Raw genomic sequence first — 19,404 nt, forward strand, 5'->3', positions numbered from 1 at the left:
TCTGTTTTCTCTGTCACAGCTTGTCCGCCCGGATTTTATAAGATGTCCAGTCGCCTGCAGACCTGTGCTCCTTGTCCTCAGTACAGCTATACCAACCAAGAGTCATCCACTGTCTGCAGCTGTGAGAAAAACTTTTACCGATCTCCTTTGGATTCCCCTTCTGCAGCTTGTACAAGTAAGGTTGTTTTAGTTTTGTCTCCATGTAATTAGAATTACTGATATAATAATTGCTCAAGTTCACACCAAAAAGTATAATGGCAGCCAGTAATGTAACATTTATACCTGTATATTATGCATAATTTATTAAAGAAATATTTCCTCTATAAACAGATGGTCAACAAATATTACTGATCTTTATTTGTCAAAACAATTCAAAAGAAAAATTGTCTTTGTTGCTTATAGCAGCCAATCAAACTCTAGGTATATTACAGGGATCATGGTGCTGAACCAAGCAAGTAGGCTTCCTGATAAGTCACTGATTGTTAAAAACAGCTTGAAATCATTTTTAGTTCTTCCAGTAATGTGACAAAAAACTATATCACTCCCTTATACCTGCCAACTTGCAATCTGTTGCAGACTTCACACATGTCTAGTGAGACCTAATTCATTCATACATGGTATCATCAGTGGTCCCTGTTACCTTATATCACACCTGCCCATCACACCTCTGGTCTCCAAGGCAGCCCCGATAGGTGCCCACTCACCTCACTCAGTCTTAGGGTACCGTTACACCTAGCGATGTACCAGCGATCCCGACTAGTGATATGACGCGGTCAGGATCGCTGGTGCATCGCTAGGTGGTCGCTAGTGAGCTGCCACACAGGCAGATCTCACCAGCGACATCACTGGAGATGGGGATCACTACTTACCTGTCAGACGCAGCGATCCTGCGTCCTCCCGCCCGGCTCCACGCGTCGCTCGTCGTCACAGCAGGAAGCGCCACAGGAAGCGCCCGACGAGAAATGGTCCAGGAGCTTCTCGCGCGACCAGCGATTACCAGCGGGGCAGCCGGTCGGAGGTAAGTATCACATGCAGCGATATCGCTAGCAATATCGCTGCAACGTCACAAAATCGGTGACTTTACAGCGATATTGCTAGCGATATCGCAGTGTGTAACGGGGGCTTTAGGACAGTTCGATCCTAATTACTATCTCCTACCAGACTTTGGTCTGATTTCATTTACTTTTCCCTCCTATTTACTAGTTCACATAGTTTACATTTTTCCATATTTCCTAGGATGGACATTTTAGAACTTTTGACTATTTGTTATCCCTGTCCCTGTGATACACACCATTCAGCACTAGTCTCTCTATCTCCAGACTTTAAGGGCAGACTCTCTGTTCATCTATCACTTGATCTCCTCCCTGACCTGATACACCAAGTCACAGACTTTATCATTAGACAATACCCCCAATGAAACTCTTGCATACTTGTGTGAAGATCCAACACTGGTTGTGAAATATAACATAACGGCACTATAAATTAACTAAAGTGCAATTAAAGGAATAACATGTCCCATTCACTAGCTGAAGAGGCCAGTGCTTCCCGGGCATAGTAACTAACTACGGTTATTTGAATATATATAAAGCTTAGTGTAGAGCCCTGCCCACTCCGCATAGCCACATTCACTATAATATCCCACATCATCCCGTCAGCCAGAGCTACCAGACTACTACCCATAATATCCCACATCATCCCATCAGTCAGAGCCACTGGACTACTACCACTAATATCCGACATCATCCTGTCAGACAGAGCTACCGGACTACTACCCATAATATCCCACATCATCCCATCAGCCAGAGCCACTGGACTACTACTCCTAATATCCCGCATCATTCCATCAGCCAGAGCCACCGGACAACTACCACCAATATCCCACATCATCCCGTCAGCCTGGAGTCAGAGCCAGAGTGCTGAGTGGAACGGTCCTAACTTCCATACGGGGGATCCCTTTAAGAGAGGCCTGGCATCAGAACCACAGCGCTGAGTGGATTTTCCCTCACTTCCGTACCGAGGAACCTTTTAAGAGGGGACTTGGGTCAGAACCAGAGCGCTGAGTGGATTTGCCCTAACTTCCATACTGAGGATCCCTTTAAGAGAGCCTGGGATCAGAACCAAAGCGCTGGATGGATTTGCTTTGACTTCCATACCAATAATCCCTTTAAGAGGGAAGATATGCCTGCGGGATGGAGGATGTGTGATGGGTATATGGGCACGGGAGGGGGGATTCATTTCTGTCGTGCTCTCTGCTCCTTTCAGGGGGGCAGACGATGAATGGGAACTTATGTTCCCAGAGATGCTAGATTTCTCCCACCATGTCAGTGTCTGCTGAGGTGTTGTCAAGTGGGAAAACTGTTGGTCATAGCACAGCCAATCACAACTCAGCTTCTTTTAACCAGCTCTGGTGAAATGAGAGATGCTTAGTGATTGTTTGCAAGGAAAACTGTTGCTCATAGCAACCAATCACAGCTCAGCTTCTTTTGAACAGCTCTGGTGAAATGACAGATGCTTCACGATTGGTTGGTGATACACACACACGGGAGTTGGAAGTTTCGCCCCCAGCAGTTCGCCCCCAGCATTTCGCCCCCAGCAGTTCGCCCCCAGAAGTTCGCCCCCAGGTACACTTCGCCCCCGAACATTTCGCCCCCAGCATTTCGCCCCCAGGTTGTTTCGCCCCCGCACATTTCGCCCCCGCACATTTCGCCCCCAGCAGTTCGCCCCCGCACATTTCGCCCCCGCACATTTCGCCCCCAGCAGTTCGCCCCCAGATGTTTCGCCCCCAGCAGTTCGCCCCCGGATGTTTCGCCCCCAGCAGTTCGCCCCCAGCAGTTCGCCCCCGGATGTTTCGCCCCCAGCAGTTTGCCCCCAGCAGTTCGCCCCCGGATGTTTCGCCCCCAGCAGTTCGCCCCCGCATGTTTCGCCCTCAGCAGTTCGCCCCCGGATGTTTCGCCCCCAGCAGTTCACCCACAGCAGTTCGCCCCCGTATGTTTCGCCCCCAGCAGTTCGCCCCCAGCAGGTCACCCCCGGATGTTTCGCCCCCGGATGTTTCGCTCCCAGCAGTTCACCCCCGGATATTTCGCTCCCAACAGTTCGCCCCCGGATGTTTCACCCCCAGCAGTTTGCCCCCGGATGTTTCGCCCCCAGCAGTTCCCCCCGCATGTTTCGCCCCCAGAAGTTCGCCCCCAGCAGTTCGCCCCCAGATGTTTCGCCCCCGGATGTTTCGCCCCCAGCAGTTCGCCCCCAGCAGTTCGCCCCCGGATGTTTCGCCCCCAGCAGTTCGCCCCCGGATGTTTTGCCCCCAGCAGTTCGCCCCCAGCAGTTCGTCCCCGGATGTTTCACCCCCAGCAGTTCGCCCCCGGATGTTTCGCCCCTGGATGTTTCGCCCCTGGATGTTTCGCCCCCAGCAGTTCACCCCCGGATGTTCACCCCCGGATGTTTCGCCCCCAGCAGTTCGCCCCCGGATGTTTCGCCCCCAGCAGTTCGCCCCCGGATGTTTCACCCCCAGATGTTTCGCCCCCTGTCAGTTCGCCCCCAGCAGTTCATCCCTGGATGTTTTGCCTCTAGCAATTTGCTCCTGGATCTTTCGCATCCGGGAAAAACCTGCCTGAACTGAACATTGGCAGGTTTGCTTATCACTAATAATACACCATATGAGTCTAAGATATACAATTCTGATCAAATTAGTTCTCAAACTTTGTTTTCTAGATGAGTAATTTTACAAACAGACAGGAAAATAGTAGGATTTCATTGGTTACTAAGGAGGTCGTGCCCCCTTGGGAGCAGAACGGATCCTGGCTCCCTATGATACATTCAGGGCTGCTTGTTCACAGCCCTCTGCAAAGCTCCCCTTCACCCTCCGCTCATGTGCTCTGTCCTGGACAAGAGGAGGGCTCCCCCCTGCCTGTGTAAAGCCGTTACAGGACGGAACACATAGGGGGGCTTTGCAGAGGGCTGTAAACAAGCAGCCCTTTATACATCATAGGGAATATATTGTTAGCTGCATGCTCCTGTGCAGCCACGCCCTCTAGAATCCATCCACAAGTACTGCTACTAAGGAGAAACAACCTCCTTAGCAACCACTGAAATCCTGCAGCACTTGGAGCTTTAACTTGGATGAGACTTTTCACACAGAAGTGAAGCTGCTGGAAGGTCTCCTTTGGAAATGAATATCATGGGCACAGGTACTATAACATAACATGTTTTTTGCAGAGTTATGCTTTAACTGTATATATCAAAACTGTTTTAACAAGAAACATAAAAAGGTATAGAGGGGAAGGATTAGAGAAAAAGAGAAAATACAAATTGCAGGTTATAATGCTTGAATTATTTTACAGCTAAAAACACTGCTCTCAAAACATACAATATGTGACCATGAACTAAAAATCAAAGCTGTAGGCAATGCTTCTCAGATAATCCATCAAGCTTCTATTATCGAAATCTTGCACGATACGTTTACCCCTTGCTGAAATTGCAGCATACTTTTTGTTTCTTGCAGCGATGGGATTTCCTGCTATTATCTGAATAATTTCAAAACTATGGAGCTCTTGCTGATGTTTCAGACAGTTAATGAACCGGTATATATTTTGGAAAAGAGTACCACATGTTTCTCGAAAGCTACGGTGCCATCCTTCGACATCATTATTTGTTCGCTGTTGATCATTCAATGTTCGTTCATACACATTCCAGAATTGAACTGGAAACAAAGGTGCTTGACGTCCTCTGCGATTCATTCGACCGATATAGCTGTCTTCAAAATAGTTGGCAATAGGTATTGCTTCTTGTGGAAAGTCAGGATCTTCCACCAATTCTTCAAATGATTGCACAACATTCTGTGGTGGTAGAAAGGCCAGGGCAGGTATCATGCGTATCCAACGGGCACATTCATGGTCACCTTGGTATTGCATCTTGAGTCCTTCATTTTGAACTTTACGCCAAACCGACTGTGAAAGGTGGAAAAAGCAACCAGTCTTCACAAGGCTGGGGAATTCACTTTCAAATGCCTGTATTGCAGCTAGTTCAAAATCCAACATCAGGTTGTCTGGCTGCAGTCCAGGCTGCAAGTTCTTCAGCTCTTGCAGCAACCTCTGGTATGTAGAACGGCTCTTGTCTGTCAGCAAGGTGTACACTACAGGAACAACAAGGCCGCTGTGGACTACATGGATTGTGTAAAGTTGCTTAAACAAGGCTGGTGTAGTGAAAAACATGCCATCAGCAAACCACTCTTTACTTTGTGCCAGTAGATGGAGATTGTCTCTTGTTCCAAATATCAACATACGGCTGTGTCCATTTCCTAATTTAAAATGAAAGTATTAGTAGAGGAAATAACAGAAAAAGTGTAACAAGCAGCAGACAGAGTTTTGGGATAAATTCACAAAAAAAATATCCTAATCAGAAGACTCTGTTCATATCTCACATTAAATACTCACATTTTGCTCCAGATTTTCTGATTTCATAATAAAAAAACTAAAGCAAAATCTAGTGTGAAGGGGCCAACCAATAGTTTTTTACAACATATATTGTCCCAGTGGAAAATTATATATTTTTGTTTGAAATTAAAATTACTTCCAAACTTGAAATAGGTCACATTTTTAGGGTACCTTTAGACCCTTCAACTAGACGGCCGTTCAGCACGGCCGATCGCCACTATGCTGAATGGGCCGTCTAGTTGACAGCCGCATCCAGACGCGGCGTGCGGCTGGACGTCTGAATGAACGACTGGGCGGTCCGCCCGCCTGAATGGGGCATTCCATTCAGGCGGATGGGCACGCTAGCCGTCGGGTGGGCAGCGCGGACGTTCGTGACGTCCGCGCTGCCTATGCTGTCTCATTGAGAGGATTGTGCAGGACGCAAAAAACGGCAGTAAAATCACCAGTGTGCTTTTGGCCTAAGGCATAACTGAATGGTCCATTAGGCTGGGGTCATATGCAGCATTAATGTGTAAATCCCATCCACATGCTGATGAAAAAATTTTGTTTATAAAAAAAAAACATGCAGTGCAGCATGTCAATGTATGCTGCCATTATACAAAAAAAATTCCAGCCATTCAGACAAGGGGCTGAAATCCTGCACTAAAACCTGCACCTAAATCCATAGAGTTAAGTGAAGATTTTGATACAGAATTAGGGTACCACAATAGTGGCCACGAGGCCTCAGGCTTTATCCAGACAAGCTGGATTTACAGGCGTATTCCGTGCTGTGTTTCCTGCCTGAAACCCGCCCTTTCATGTCTATGGTGCGGGTTATGGGCAGATTCCGGCCGGGGCCGGAAAACGCCCCACCGGAAAATAGCTTCAAAGCTATTCCGGGCGGATCCCGGAAGGAATGGGAATGGGCAAGAGGGAAACCTCCCGAAAAATGCCTGCAAACCACGCCAAATACGCTCGATTTAGGCCATAGCAGGGCATGGCCACGCCCATAGCAGAGCTTGGCCACGTCCCCTATTTGCGGAAGCGTTTTGCCAAAGCGCTTGCAAAGTGCTTAAAAAGTGCTTGGAAGCAGCAGGCAAAACGCATCTGCAAATCATGGCGTATCTCACCTGAGCTCCGGAGTTCAGCCCGACCTGTCCACGGATCTGCAGGACTGAACTACGAGAGCCGAGGAATCAGCCGGCGATGGCAGTTCAGTCCGTGCATGCCGCAGACAGGCGAGGCTGAACTCCGGGGCAGCATCCAGGACAGGTATGGCCAGTACAATGCTGCATATTTGGAATTAGTGTTGGCCGGTCCGATCACTGAAGATCGTAATTTATTACGATTTTCAGGCTGATCGTTATTTTAAATTACGATCCGATTTGTAGCCAGATCATGATGATGATCTGAATTAGAAATCGGAATCCTCCGTAATCTGAAAACACTGTCCGGGCATACACTCCCGAACAGTGTGCGCATATATATATATATATATATATATATATATACACACACACACACACACACACACTATACAGGTGTACAGCGTGTGTGCATATTTAGCTTTAGTAAATGGCTCCAGGCTGCGCTGTTAAAAAATAAACAAACCCAGTTACTCACCTCTTTCTCCAGTGTCCAGTACTGGCTCCGGCTCCTAGCCCAGCAGTGCAGGGAATCCCGAAATCCAGGCGGCGCATCGCCGCCTCTGTGCCTGCCGTACTATAACTACAGTGGAGAGTGATCCCAGGACCGCTCACTAGACGGTCCTGGGAAAGCACCACATCACGTCACAGAACAGCCCGGCACATGTGCAGAGGTGGTGATGCACAACCCAGAATGCATAGCATTGGGATTTCGGAATTCCCTGCACCGCCGGAGACAGCGCTGGACACCGGAGAGAGAGTTGAATAACTGGGTTTATTTATTTTTTAACAGCCCAGCTTGGGGCCATTATATATATGCAAGAAAGCTGGAAGAAGAGTGGCTCAACTGAGATTGTTGCTGAGGACTCAGTGTGCTGCTAGAGCAGGGGTTGGCTTCCACCCGTACTTAACATGCATCCATGAAGAAAGACCTCCGCGCTCCTGAAGTCCTATACAAATCCTTTATTGCATTTCAAAGTTCCAAAAGTGCCAGACCACCATCACCCACCCACATATATATACACACACACACTGTTCGGGCGTACAGTGTGCATATATATATATATATATATATATATATATATATATCTACATCTAGCTCTGGAGATTGGATCTGAATTAATTCCAATCTTTCGGTATGATCAGCCCGATCTGATCCTATCTTTCCAGTGATCGGCCAACACTAGTTGGAATCAGTAGGCCTCACTACATTATATTACCCTCAAAGTTTCCCTTGAGGGCAAAAATCACATAGTATTTTATATCAGCACCTTATAGTGTATCATTTTTCACATTTGTGCAAAATAAACTTTGCAATAATTATGCATAATGGAATTGTTTTAATACAATGCTAAATGGTTAAGTAGCTTACCAGAGTCATGCAGAAGGAACTGCTGCTGGACACCATCAATACTGATCTCCTGGAACTCGAGGGGGATAACAAGTTGATCAAGGGTTTGAGGTAACCTTGGGATATTGCCAAGTTGCCTTGCTAATCGTATTGTCCTCTTCAGTGATGCTTTCCTTGGGAGAAGTGCTGCAACATTAGAATGGGCTCCTGAAACGACGTCTGTGAGAATCTGTTGTGGTGTCTCCTGTGTTGTCCTTGCCCTGGTCACAGCCTCATTAACAAGTCGGATTGCTTCAGGTCTTGCAGCTTGTGCTGCGTGATTGTGAAGATTGACTACTTTCACAACTTCGCCAGATTCTTCATTGGTCCAAACACGTCCCTTGCAAGTTGACCGTTTTGCACATACCCAGATGGAATGAACATCATCAGCGGTTCGTTTGGACAATAAGTTAATGTGATTCTCATGGACCAACTTGCTCCTTCCACGTTTGGACAGAACTGAATTCATAGTTGTAGAAAGTGAATTGCTGTGGAAGCTGACTGATTTTTTGTGGCAGTACACTTCTCTCTTTGTGGAGATTTCAGACACTGCTATATTCTGATATACAGATGGAATAAAAGCTAGTCTAATGTAACTTGCAGGACATGTGACCATGCTACTTGTTACATCTGCAACAAAACTTGCAACAAAGCAGGTCAGTGCTGGGTCAGGTAAAAGTTCAAAATTGTTTAGATTTTAGGCCTCTTGCACACTGTAATTTTAGAGTGGTTTCACACTTGTGTTTGTGGCCGCCAGAGGTCGATCCGCTCTGGATCTGACATCCAGCTGACCCCAGGGCAATGCTGGCTGAATGCTGGCATTCCGCTTGCATTGCCCATAGAAGTGAACGGCTGGGTTCCGCGATCTGCAGACGCCCGTTCGCTTTTGTAATGCCGCATTCCGCTATCAGTGTCAGAACAAAAAGAAGAGCATTTTCTTCTTTTCGTTCCGCTGCAGGTTAGCGGAATGCGGCATTACAGAAGCGAACGGGCGGCCTGTAGTGCATATGTAGCGGAAGTGTGAAAGCACCCTTATGCTGCCACTGTTTTAGAACTCCAAAGCACGTGCTTTACTGGCATTTTTCAGAGCGCTTTTGTGAGCGCTCTCGGTAATGACCCATAAGATACAGGCTATTGATGAACGCTAAGTGCTCAAAAATAGCTCCTGTAATAAAATAAAAAGAGCTGGCCGAAACAACACCTCGCTTTTCTAGCCATTGACTTATCTACTATATAATTGTCTAAGGGTCACTTTCGTCTTTCTGTCTGTAATGTTTTATTCGTATATTCATTGGTCGCGGCGTCTGTCTGTCATGTAAATCCAAGTCGCTGATTGGTCGTGGCAAAACGCCCACGACCAATCAGCGACTGTCACAGTCTGCCATAAAAATGGCCGCTGCTTCACTGCCCTGTACTCACCGCTGACCGCTCACACAGGGTTAATGCCAGCGTTAACGGATCGCGGTGTACCGCACTCCGTTAACGCTGCTATTAACCCTGTGTGACCAACTTTTCGCTATTGATGGTGCCTATGCAGCATCAATAGTGAAAAGATGTAATGTTAAAAATAATAATGATAAAAAAAAAGTTATTCTCACCCCCTCCAATGTCGCGCTGTCCTCCGCGCCTCTCTCCAATGCACACCGTCCAGGACCGCGACATCATCGCAGGTCCTACGCTCAGACTGGAAGCCACCGCCAGCACTGCAGAGAGGCGCAAGGACTTCAGGGCCCGTGGCTGAGGTGAGTATATCTTTATTATTTTTTTTTAAACACGAATATAGTGCCCACATTCCTAGACTACGTGGACAGTGCAATATACTACGTGACCAGTGCAATATACTACGTTGGCTGGCCAATATACTATGTGCGCTGTGTAATTTACTATGTGCGCCGTGCAATTTACTACGTGGACTGTGCAATTTACTACGTGCGCTGTCCAAAATACGTCGGCTGTCCTATATACTACGTGGCCTGTACAATGTACTACGTGGACTGTCCAATATACTACATAACCTGTGCAACATACCACGTGGGTGTGCCTTCTAGAATACTCGATACATTAGAATCGGGCCACCATGTAGTATATTCAAAATTGGCAATCTTCTTAGCGATTTTCCAGTGCTTAGCACTTGGGAAAGTGGCTACTGTGAAAGCGGTCTTAGGGCTAAAACACAAGGCCAAAATTCCCTGCCTAATTTGGGGCCGAAACATCTGGGGGCAAAAAGCAGGGGGCGAAACATCTGGGGGCGAACTGCTGTGGGCGAACTGCTGGGGACAAAACATCCAGGGGGCAAACTGCTGGGGGCAAAACATCTGGGGGCGAACTGCTGGGGATGAAACATCCGGGGGTGAACTGCTGGGGGCGAAACATCCGGGGGCGAACTGCTGGGGGCGAAACATCCGGGGGTGAAACATCCGGGGGCGAACTGCTGGGGGTGAAACATCCGGGGGCGAACTGCTGGGGGCGAACTGCTGGGGGTGAAACATCCGAGGGCGAACTGCTGGGGGCGAAACATCCGGGGGCAAACTGCTGGGGGCGAACTGCTGGGGGCGAAACATCCGGGGGCGAACTGCTGGGGGCGAAACATCCGGGGGCGAACTGCTGGGGGCGAAACATCCAGGGGCGAACTGCTGGGGGTGAATCATCCGGGGGCGAAACATCCGGGGGCGAACTGCTGGGGGCGAAACATCCGGGGGCGAACTGCTGGGGGCGAAACATCCGGGTACGAACTGCTGGGGGCGAACTGCTGGGGGCGAAACATCCGGGGGTGAACTGCTGGAGGCGAACTGCTGGGGGCGAAACATCCGGGGGCGAACTGCTGGGGGCGAAACATCCGGGGGTGAACTGCTGGGGGCGAAACATCCGGGGGCGAACTGCTGGGGGCGAAACATCCGGGGCGAACTGCTGGGGGCGAAACATCCGGGGGCGAAACATCCGGGGGCGAACTGCTGGGGGCGAAACATCCAGGGGCGAACTGCTGGGGGCGAAACATCCGGGGGCGAACTGCTGGCGAACTGCTGGGGGCGAAACATCCGGGGGCGAACTGCTGGGGGCGAAACATCCGGGTACGAACTGCCTGGGGGCGAACTGCTGGGGGCGAAACATCCGGGGGTGAACTGCTGGAGGCGAACTGCTGGGGGCGAAACATCCGGGGGTGAACTGCTGGGGGCGAACTGCTGGGGGCAAAACATCCGGGAGCGAACTGCTGGGGGCGAAACATCCGGGGGCGAACTGCTGGGGGCGAAACATCCGGGGGCGAACTGCTGGGGGCGAAACATCCGGGGGCGAAACATCCGGGGGCGAAACATCCGGGGGCGAACTGCTGGGGGCGAAACATCCGGGGGCGAACTGCTGGGGGCGAAACATCCGGGGGCGAACTGCTGGGGGTGAAACATCCGGGGGCGAAACATCCGGGGGCGAACTGCTGGGGGCGAAATGTGCGGGGGCGAAATGTGCCGGGGCGAAACAACCTGGGGGCAAAATGCTGGGGGCGAAATATTCGGGGGCGAAGTGTACCTGGAGGCGAACTGCTGGGGGCGAACTGCTGGGGGCGAAATGCTGGGGGCGAACTGCTGGGGGCGAAACTTCCTAAAACCCACACACACACACATTCATTTTTATTTATATAGAGATGTTTACAAAGCATGAACAAGACCCAAAAAACACAAAATATCAATAGTGCATCTGAAGCTGGAAATATGTATTACGACACAATGTCAGTAATTATTGTTGTGAAGTAGTGGTAGAAAAATGAACACCCTCAGAATATTGTAAATAATATTTTAAGCATTTTTAGACCTAGTATATTAAACTCATATTTGAATTGATGATTTCACTGTGTTTCATTGTGACATGGATTTGCTGAATGGATATATGGAGTAAGATGAATGGTATTTCACTGTACCTATAAGGGGATACTAAACAGGAGAAGTTGGAGATAGATATAGATGAGATGTAGAAACGTATAGGTTATGTGGAGTGTTATATTTGAAATAAGGAGCTGCAGCTGACAATACAAGTATGGCCAAAAGTATTTAGACTGACTCAATTTTGGTTTGCACAAAATTTGCGGTTTTTATTGTGTCAATTTACATTGACTTAGCATGTTATGAAGCGTGATCATTTGAATTCCGAAAAATGTCAAAGTAATTCCTTGCCATGAGAACTTACTTAATCACAGAACCCTTATTTCCAAAAAGTTTCATCCTTGTCACAAAATGAGTGTCTTACATCATTTCAGTGATCTTCTTATTACCGCCAAAGAAGGTGTTTATGTGGACAAGGCTGCTGGTATCATTTAGTCATGCTGATTGCTTTAAAAGTAGGCTAGTGCTTAAAATTATTGTCTATGTCTGTTAACTAACATTAACTCCAAGTAAGCATGTACAGTCATTAATGCTTTACATCCAAAGGACTTTCTATGTAAAGATATTCCGGTTTGTAAGATTGCCCCTAAATCAACTATTTATCGGATCATCAAGAACTTCAAAGAAAGAAGTTCAATTGTTGTGAAAATGGCTTCAAGGCACCAAGAAACTCCAGCACGTGCCAGAATCATCTCCGAAAAAGGATCCAGAAACAGGATTTGTTTAACACCAGTGCAGAGCCTGCTCAGGAATGACAGCAGGTAGGTGTCATTACATCTGCACGCAGTAAAGCAGAAGTATTTGGATGCTGGCCTGGTGTAAAAAAATCAAGCAAAAAAGCCAATTTAAGAAAAACATCAAGGACAGGATGCAGAAAGTACAGGGATTTGAGTGCAGCGGACAGGAGGTACAGTTATTTTCTTAAGTGAAACTCCTTTCTGATTGTTTGAGATATCTAGAAAAATCATTGTCCATGAAGAAAAGGTAATCTAGTGTCATGACAATAGAAAAAACATCCTGATGCCATTATCATTTGGGGTTGCTTTTTATCTAATGGAATGGGCTCACTCACAATTTTGTCTAAATGAATAAATAATTGTATCTAAACTTCCAAGAGCAACTTTGCCCAATGATCCAGTAGCAATTTGGAGATGGAGAACCATGTCACAAGGAAAATGTGATGACTAATAGGTTTGTTGAATAAATATTGACATTTTGGACTCATGAACAGGAAACTCTTAAACTCCACCCCATTCAAAACCTGCGGTTAATCCTCAAAAATCTGGTAAACAACCATCAACACAGAAATTCTGGTAAACTTCAAGCATTGATTAGGTAAGAATGGGTTGTCATCAGTCAGGATTTGCCATAAAGTTGATATCCAGCAAGCCAGGGTGAATTACAGCAATTTTAACAAATATAAGTCAACAATACATTGAGTCTTTGTATAAATTTCATGTATTTATCTACAATAATTTAAAATATATGAAATTTTTATAATTGTACTTCAGTTTGTAAAAGTATTTGGAACACTGAAGCATCAAGCTTTGTGAAAATCGAAATTTGTGTCAGTAAAAATGTTTTTCCATAACTGTAGAGCAAGGGTTGCCAGTAGTTAAGGAAATGAAACAAATGAGTGACAACACGTTCTCTAGAGAACTGAGATATTTGGCGACAGAATATTAAGGGGAAGGATAGTTTGAAGTGAGTATAGCGGAGAGCTGAGAATAAAGGAGAGACCCTAAGAGAGCATTGGTGGAGCAGTACTGCTAGGGAAGAGTCCAGAGACTGCTGTGTGTTTGAGCTCATCACTCTGTAAGAGTCACTGATCGGTGCTGATCTAGTCAAGGAGTTTAGACTCCCTCTAAATCTTGCATCATGGGAGCAACAGTGAGAGTTTCTGCTGTTGGTTGATTGCTAGGGATGTCAAGGACTGAAATGCTGGGGCCCAATCTGTATCACTGTGAAATTAAGCTAAAGAAACTATGTGATGTGCCCCAACATTTAACTATGAAGCTGCAATATCTGTCAGATGTAAAGAATGAAACATTGTGCATGCTGTCCTCTGGGACTATTCATCTTTAAAAGTTACAGTCAAAGGAATTACCTTTCTTGCTTCTTCTGCTGTAATCTTCACCGAGACACATCAGGTGCTGCAAACCATACAGCAAGCAAGCAGCGTATATAGGGTGAAGGTGTATGCTAAGAAAGTTTCATATATACCACTGCATCGAAGTGTTCTAAACCGTATTGTAGGCTTTGGATTTCCGCGTTTACTCCGCAGGGATCCAGACCCTCACATTCTGCAGTCTCCTCCTGTTTATCTACTGCAGAGGAGATTGCCTTGCAGCAAATCTCTCCTGAGGCTAAAGGGCCTGTCACACTAAGCGATATCGCTAGCAATATCGCTATAACGTCACTGGTTTTTGTGACGTTATAGCGATATTGCTAGCGATATTGCTATGTCTGATACTTACCTCCGACCGTTCCCCCGCTGGTTATCGCTGATCGCACGAGAACGTCCTGGACCATTTCTCGTCATCAGCTTCCTGCTGGGCTTCCAGCTGTGGAGATGAGCGACGCGTGGACGCGGACGGGAGGACGTCAAGATCGCCTCATCTGACAGGTAAGTAGCGACCCCTGACCCCTGCGATGTCGCTGGTGAGAGTTGCCTGTGTGGCAGCTCACTAGCGACCACTTAGCGTTGCACCAGCGATCCTGACCGCGTCATATTGCTGGTCGGGATCGCTGGTGCATCGCTAAGTGTGACAGTACGTTAAGTCCTTCTGTCCTCTTACTGAGCATGCTCATGGGATGATCTCCCATTGGAGATCGGGAGTCATGTGCTCAGGTCCCGCTCCAGAACTCATTGGTCCATCTCAGAGATCTGGAAGCTTGCGGAAGGTCCCGGCTGCTATAAAAGGCGCGCCTGGCTGTTCCGCCATGCGCTAGTATAGACTTACTTGCTGCTGTGTGTATGAGGATGGATGTATGATTTTGGTGAATGACTCATTATAAAACCCGCTCCCTCTGATATTATGTATGTGGTTAGGTACTGAGTTAGAATCAGCGCCAGCGCTCCTCTGCTGCAACATCTACAGCTGCTAGCGTCCGACATTGCGCTTGCACCTTAGCCTTGTCATTTAACAGCAGTGTCCACGCTGCACTGCAGTAGCAGCGCCTTTGCTTCTGCAGTTGCGACGCTCCGCACACGGTAGGTCTAGATGGACGTAGTGCCGCCGTCTTGGGCTACTCCTGTGACCTTATACCGTGTGTGCGTTTTTACTAATTACTGTGACCTCAACAGGCTCAGTCTTTTGTGTTTGTACTTATTTGGCATCTCTGTGAATTAACTGAGATTGCTCTGCGTACCTGGGTGAAGTTTAACCCTGTGCGCATTACCGCCATATTGCTCCTGCCACCACTTAGCAGCGGTTATATCACCTACTGCACGGTGGACCCCAAGCGGCGAACGCACTTTATTATTATTTTTATTTAGTCCGTTCCGCCGTTCCTAACATTATACTAGTGCCAGGGTCTGGCTATTGATGGCAGAACAGCAGCAACTGTTACAGTGTATTCGGCAGCTTGAGGGCCGGTTGGCCACTCTTGAGAGGGCTCTCTCAGCTGCACAATCCACCGAAGCTGCTGTAAAAGCAATCAAACAGACGCGGACTGCTGCTCAGTTTCTAACAGCTATTAAGCAGGTCTTCCTCGGTCCATGGGTCACGCACGACACCTTTCTTCAGCTTCTTGCTTTGACTCAGGGTTCTCTCTCGGTTAGTCAGTATGCCGTCCGTTTTCGGACACTGGCTTCCGAGCTGGAGTGGTTCGATAAAGCCCTCATCCCAGTGTTTTGGAGAGGTTTGGCGGAGCATGTTAAAGATGCTCTCTCTACCAGAGAGGTTCCTGCAAGTTTGGAAGAGCTGATTGCCATTTCCACCCGCATTGACCTCTGTTTTTCGGAGCGCGGTATGGAGCGTGCTCAATCCAAACGGAAGGTTACTTCTGCTCCCAATTTCTTTGAGCCTCTGGAACTACCCAAGCCAGAGGTTCCACCCCCAGAGCCCATGGAGGTGTCTTGCGCCGTTCTGCAGGCATGTCTGGCACAAGACTCCAGTTGCAGTTATATTTGTCAACACGCTGTTTCTCAGAACAACAGTGCCCCGCAACGGCCAAATTCTGTGCCGCCGGGCAAGACCCTTGTTCCTCCCCGCCTTTGGTCGAAGGTTCTCGCATGGGCACACGCATCCAGGAGGGCTGTTCACTGTGGCTATATGCAGACCACAAAACTCCTGGCAGGGTCTTACTGGTGGCCGCACAGGGCTCGGGATGTTAAAAAATATATTCAGGCCTGCGCCTTTTGTGCTCGGAATAGCCTCCTTAAGCGAAGGGTGGAGACGCCTGCTGACAAACGGTGGCGTTCCACTTTAACTTCTGCTCCTGTTGTCTCCCACGGGTCGCTTCTTAAACCTGGCGATCTTGCCGCCCCTGATGTCTTCCATTTGTCCCGGGTCTCCCTATCACCTACCGGGACATCAGACTTGCCTTCGGACGAGTCTGAGGCCTATATCTCTGATGGACACAAGTTGGTGGATCAGAAGGCTCAGGGAGGAAGGGGCCCTAGGAGGGGGGGTAATTTTAGGCATCGGATTTCTGCGTTTACTCCGCAGGGATCCACACCCTCACATTCTGCAGTCTCCTGCTGTTTATCTACTGCAGACGAGATTGCAGAGGAGATTGCCTTGCAGCAAATCTCTCCTGAGGCTAAGTCCTTCTGCCTCCTACTGAGCATGCTCATGGGACGATCTTCCATTGGAGATCGGGAGTCATGTGCTCAGGTCCCACTCCAGATCTCATTGGTCCATCTCAGAAATCTGGAAGCTTGCGGAAGGTCCTGGCTGCTGTAAAAGGCGCGCATGGCGGAACAGCGGACGGGAGGACGTCAAGAGCGCCTCATCTGACAGGTAAGTAGCGACCCCTGACCCCTGCGATGTCGCTGGTGAGATCTGCCTGTGTGGCAACTCACTAGCGACCACTTAGCGTTGCACCAGCGATCCTGACCGCGTCATATCGCTGGTCGGGATCGCTGGTGCATCTCTAAGTGTGACAGTACCTTAAGTCCTTCTGTCCTCCTACTGAGCATGCTCATGGGATGATCTCCCATTGGAGATCTGGAGTCATGTGCTCAGGTCCCGCTCCAGATCTCATTGGTCCATCTCAGAGAACTGGAAGCTTGCGGAAGGTCCCGGCTGCTTTAAAAGGCGCGCCTGGCTGTTCCGCCAAGCGCTAGTATAGACTTACTTGCTGCTGTGTGTATGAGGATGGATGTATGATTCTGGTGAATGACTCATTATAAAACTTGTTCCCTCTGATATTACGTATGTGGTTAGGTACTGAGTTAGAATCAGCGCCAGCGCTCCTCTGCTGCAACATCCACAGCTGCTAGCGTCCGACATTGCGCTTGTGCCTTAGCCTTGTCGTTTAGCGGCAGTGTCCACGCCGCGCTGCAGTAGCAGCCCCTTTGCGTCCGCAGTTGCGACACTCCACACACAGTAGGTCTAGACGGACATAGTGCCGCCGTCTTGGGCTACTCCTGTGACCTTATACCGTGTGTGCGTTTTTACTGAGTACTGTGACCTCAACAGGCTCAGTCTTTTGTGTTTGTACTTATTTGGCATCTCTGTGAATTAACTGAGATTGCTCTGCGCACCTGGGTGAAGTTTAACCCTGTGCGCATTACCGCCATATTGCTCCTGCCACCACTTAGCAGCGGTTATATCACCTACTGCACGGTGGACCCCGAGCGGCGAACGCACTTTATTATTATTTTTATTTAGTGCGTTCCGCCGTTCCTAACACCATACTTCGCCAAGGGTAACCTTGCACCTGCATGATCTGCAATTTTCATACAATGCTTTCATTTCATTTAAAAGTGTTGTCCTGTTTAAAATAAAAAGTCTGCAGTCACTCTGTGTGACTGCAGACTTGTGAAATCTCCTATCAGACCCACCGTGATCTGAGAGGATTATCTGTTGCCTGCCCTGGGAGCTTCGGTCACGTATGCAGTATACATGCTCGGAGGTCAAAACCCGTCTAGAGAGCGCGACCTCGCTTAATGCATGTGTATTGAGTGAGGCCACGCCGCATCCAGTGGGCATGGCAATCAAATGGCTGCACCCAGTAGACGGGTTCTGACCATGAATATGCATATCGCATACTTTACCACAGCAGTCGATAACATAGAGTGACTGAATAGTTTTCATTATAGACCGGACAACCCATTTAAGCAAGTGATAGGGGACTGGTTTCCTGCTGTAAATGCTATATTACATGAAAAGGGAATATTCACCCATGAATTCTTTTAAATCTGTGAGTTTGAAAAGGCCTCATTGTCACCTGCAAATTTATAATTATTATGCACTAATCAAAACAGTAACACAATTATGTATATTATTAGAAAAATATCCCTGCTAGTAAATGCAGTAATTAAAATAATTGCATTACTTTGAAACATGGAACAGAAAATATTCTATTTACTACAGTCCTATTTAGCACCCTATTTGCTACAGTTATGTAAAACTTACTCATAAGGCATCCATTTTTCAAATTCAGCTCAAAAAATTAATCAATGAAGGTATTAAGGACCCCATACACTTAAGACTAATGTTAATTAACAGTCGCATGTGCATGGGGGACTGCAACTCTTCCTCCCTAGAGAATGTCGGAAGAGAAAACAATCCAGCTTTTTGGATTTTAGACCACTATTCCTTGTTCTCTAAGGGTCCCGTTTCACTTAGTGACACACCAGTGATCCCAACAGCGATACGACCTGGTAGGGATCGCTGGTGCGTCGCTAAATGATCGCTAGTAAGCTGCCAAACAGGCAGATCTCTTCAGCGACGCAGCAACGATCCAGCGATCAAACACAGCAATGTATGCTGGCCAGCGGGACGCCAATGACGAAAAAATTGCCCAGGACATTCCTGCATGATCAGTGATATCCTGCAGGGGGGCCGGTTGCTGCTGCATGTCACATGTAGCGAGATCACTGTTGCGTCACAAAATCAATGACGCATTAGCGATCTCGCTAGCGATATCACTAAGTGAGATGAGGCCTTAAGAGGTAAGCTGCCACCAGTGGAGCCTGGCAGTGGCTCTTTCTTAGAGAACTCAGTAACATTCAGCATAGTGAGCGTTATTCTGTATGGGAAAGTCAGGTGAGATACCTGCCAGCCAAACAATATTTTCTAAAATGTATAGATGCATTTACACTTGGGGTTCTAACCAAAAAGCAAGTAGATTATTAGCAGAAGAACTAATTTTGAAAAAAGTAAATGTATTGCCCAAAGTTCATTGAGTCTAGGTCCAACCCAGATGAGATATCATTACTGGAATAGGATATGCTAATGAAGGCTTGTGGACCCCTTTCTTGTTTTTTATGACCAATAGTTTTAAAGTGTAGATAAATTTCTATTGAGCCAAGTATTCACCCTTTCTAGCCAATTTGATCATGCCATATTGGCAGGAGAGTTTTCTGTACTCGGTTACTAATCCCTCTCTGGTATCTCAGATACATTGATGAATTGTTA

The 19,404-nt window shown here is 47.6% G+C and overlaps 1 protein-coding gene across 1 annotated transcript in view; it reads left to right on the forward strand.

The window, feature by feature from the left end:
* EPHA10 (EPH receptor A10) overlaps positions 1–19,404 on the forward strand; it is a 1,119,172-nt gene that overhangs the window by 479,027 nt on the left and 620,741 nt on the right. The window contains exon 4 of the mRNA XM_073562411.1: positions 20–175. Coding sequence (XP_073418512.1) covers positions 20–175 — 156 coding nt within the window. The remainder of the gene's footprint in view (positions 1–19; positions 176–19,404) is intronic.

Source organism: Dendrobates tinctorius, unplaced genomic scaffold (assembly GCF_039654945.1).
Source record: "Dendrobates tinctorius isolate UK_male_01 unplaced genomic scaffold, ASM3965494v1 ptg000015l, whole genome shotgun sequence".
NCBI lineage: Eukaryota > Metazoa > Chordata > Amphibia > Anura > Dendrobatidae > Dendrobates > Dendrobates tinctorius.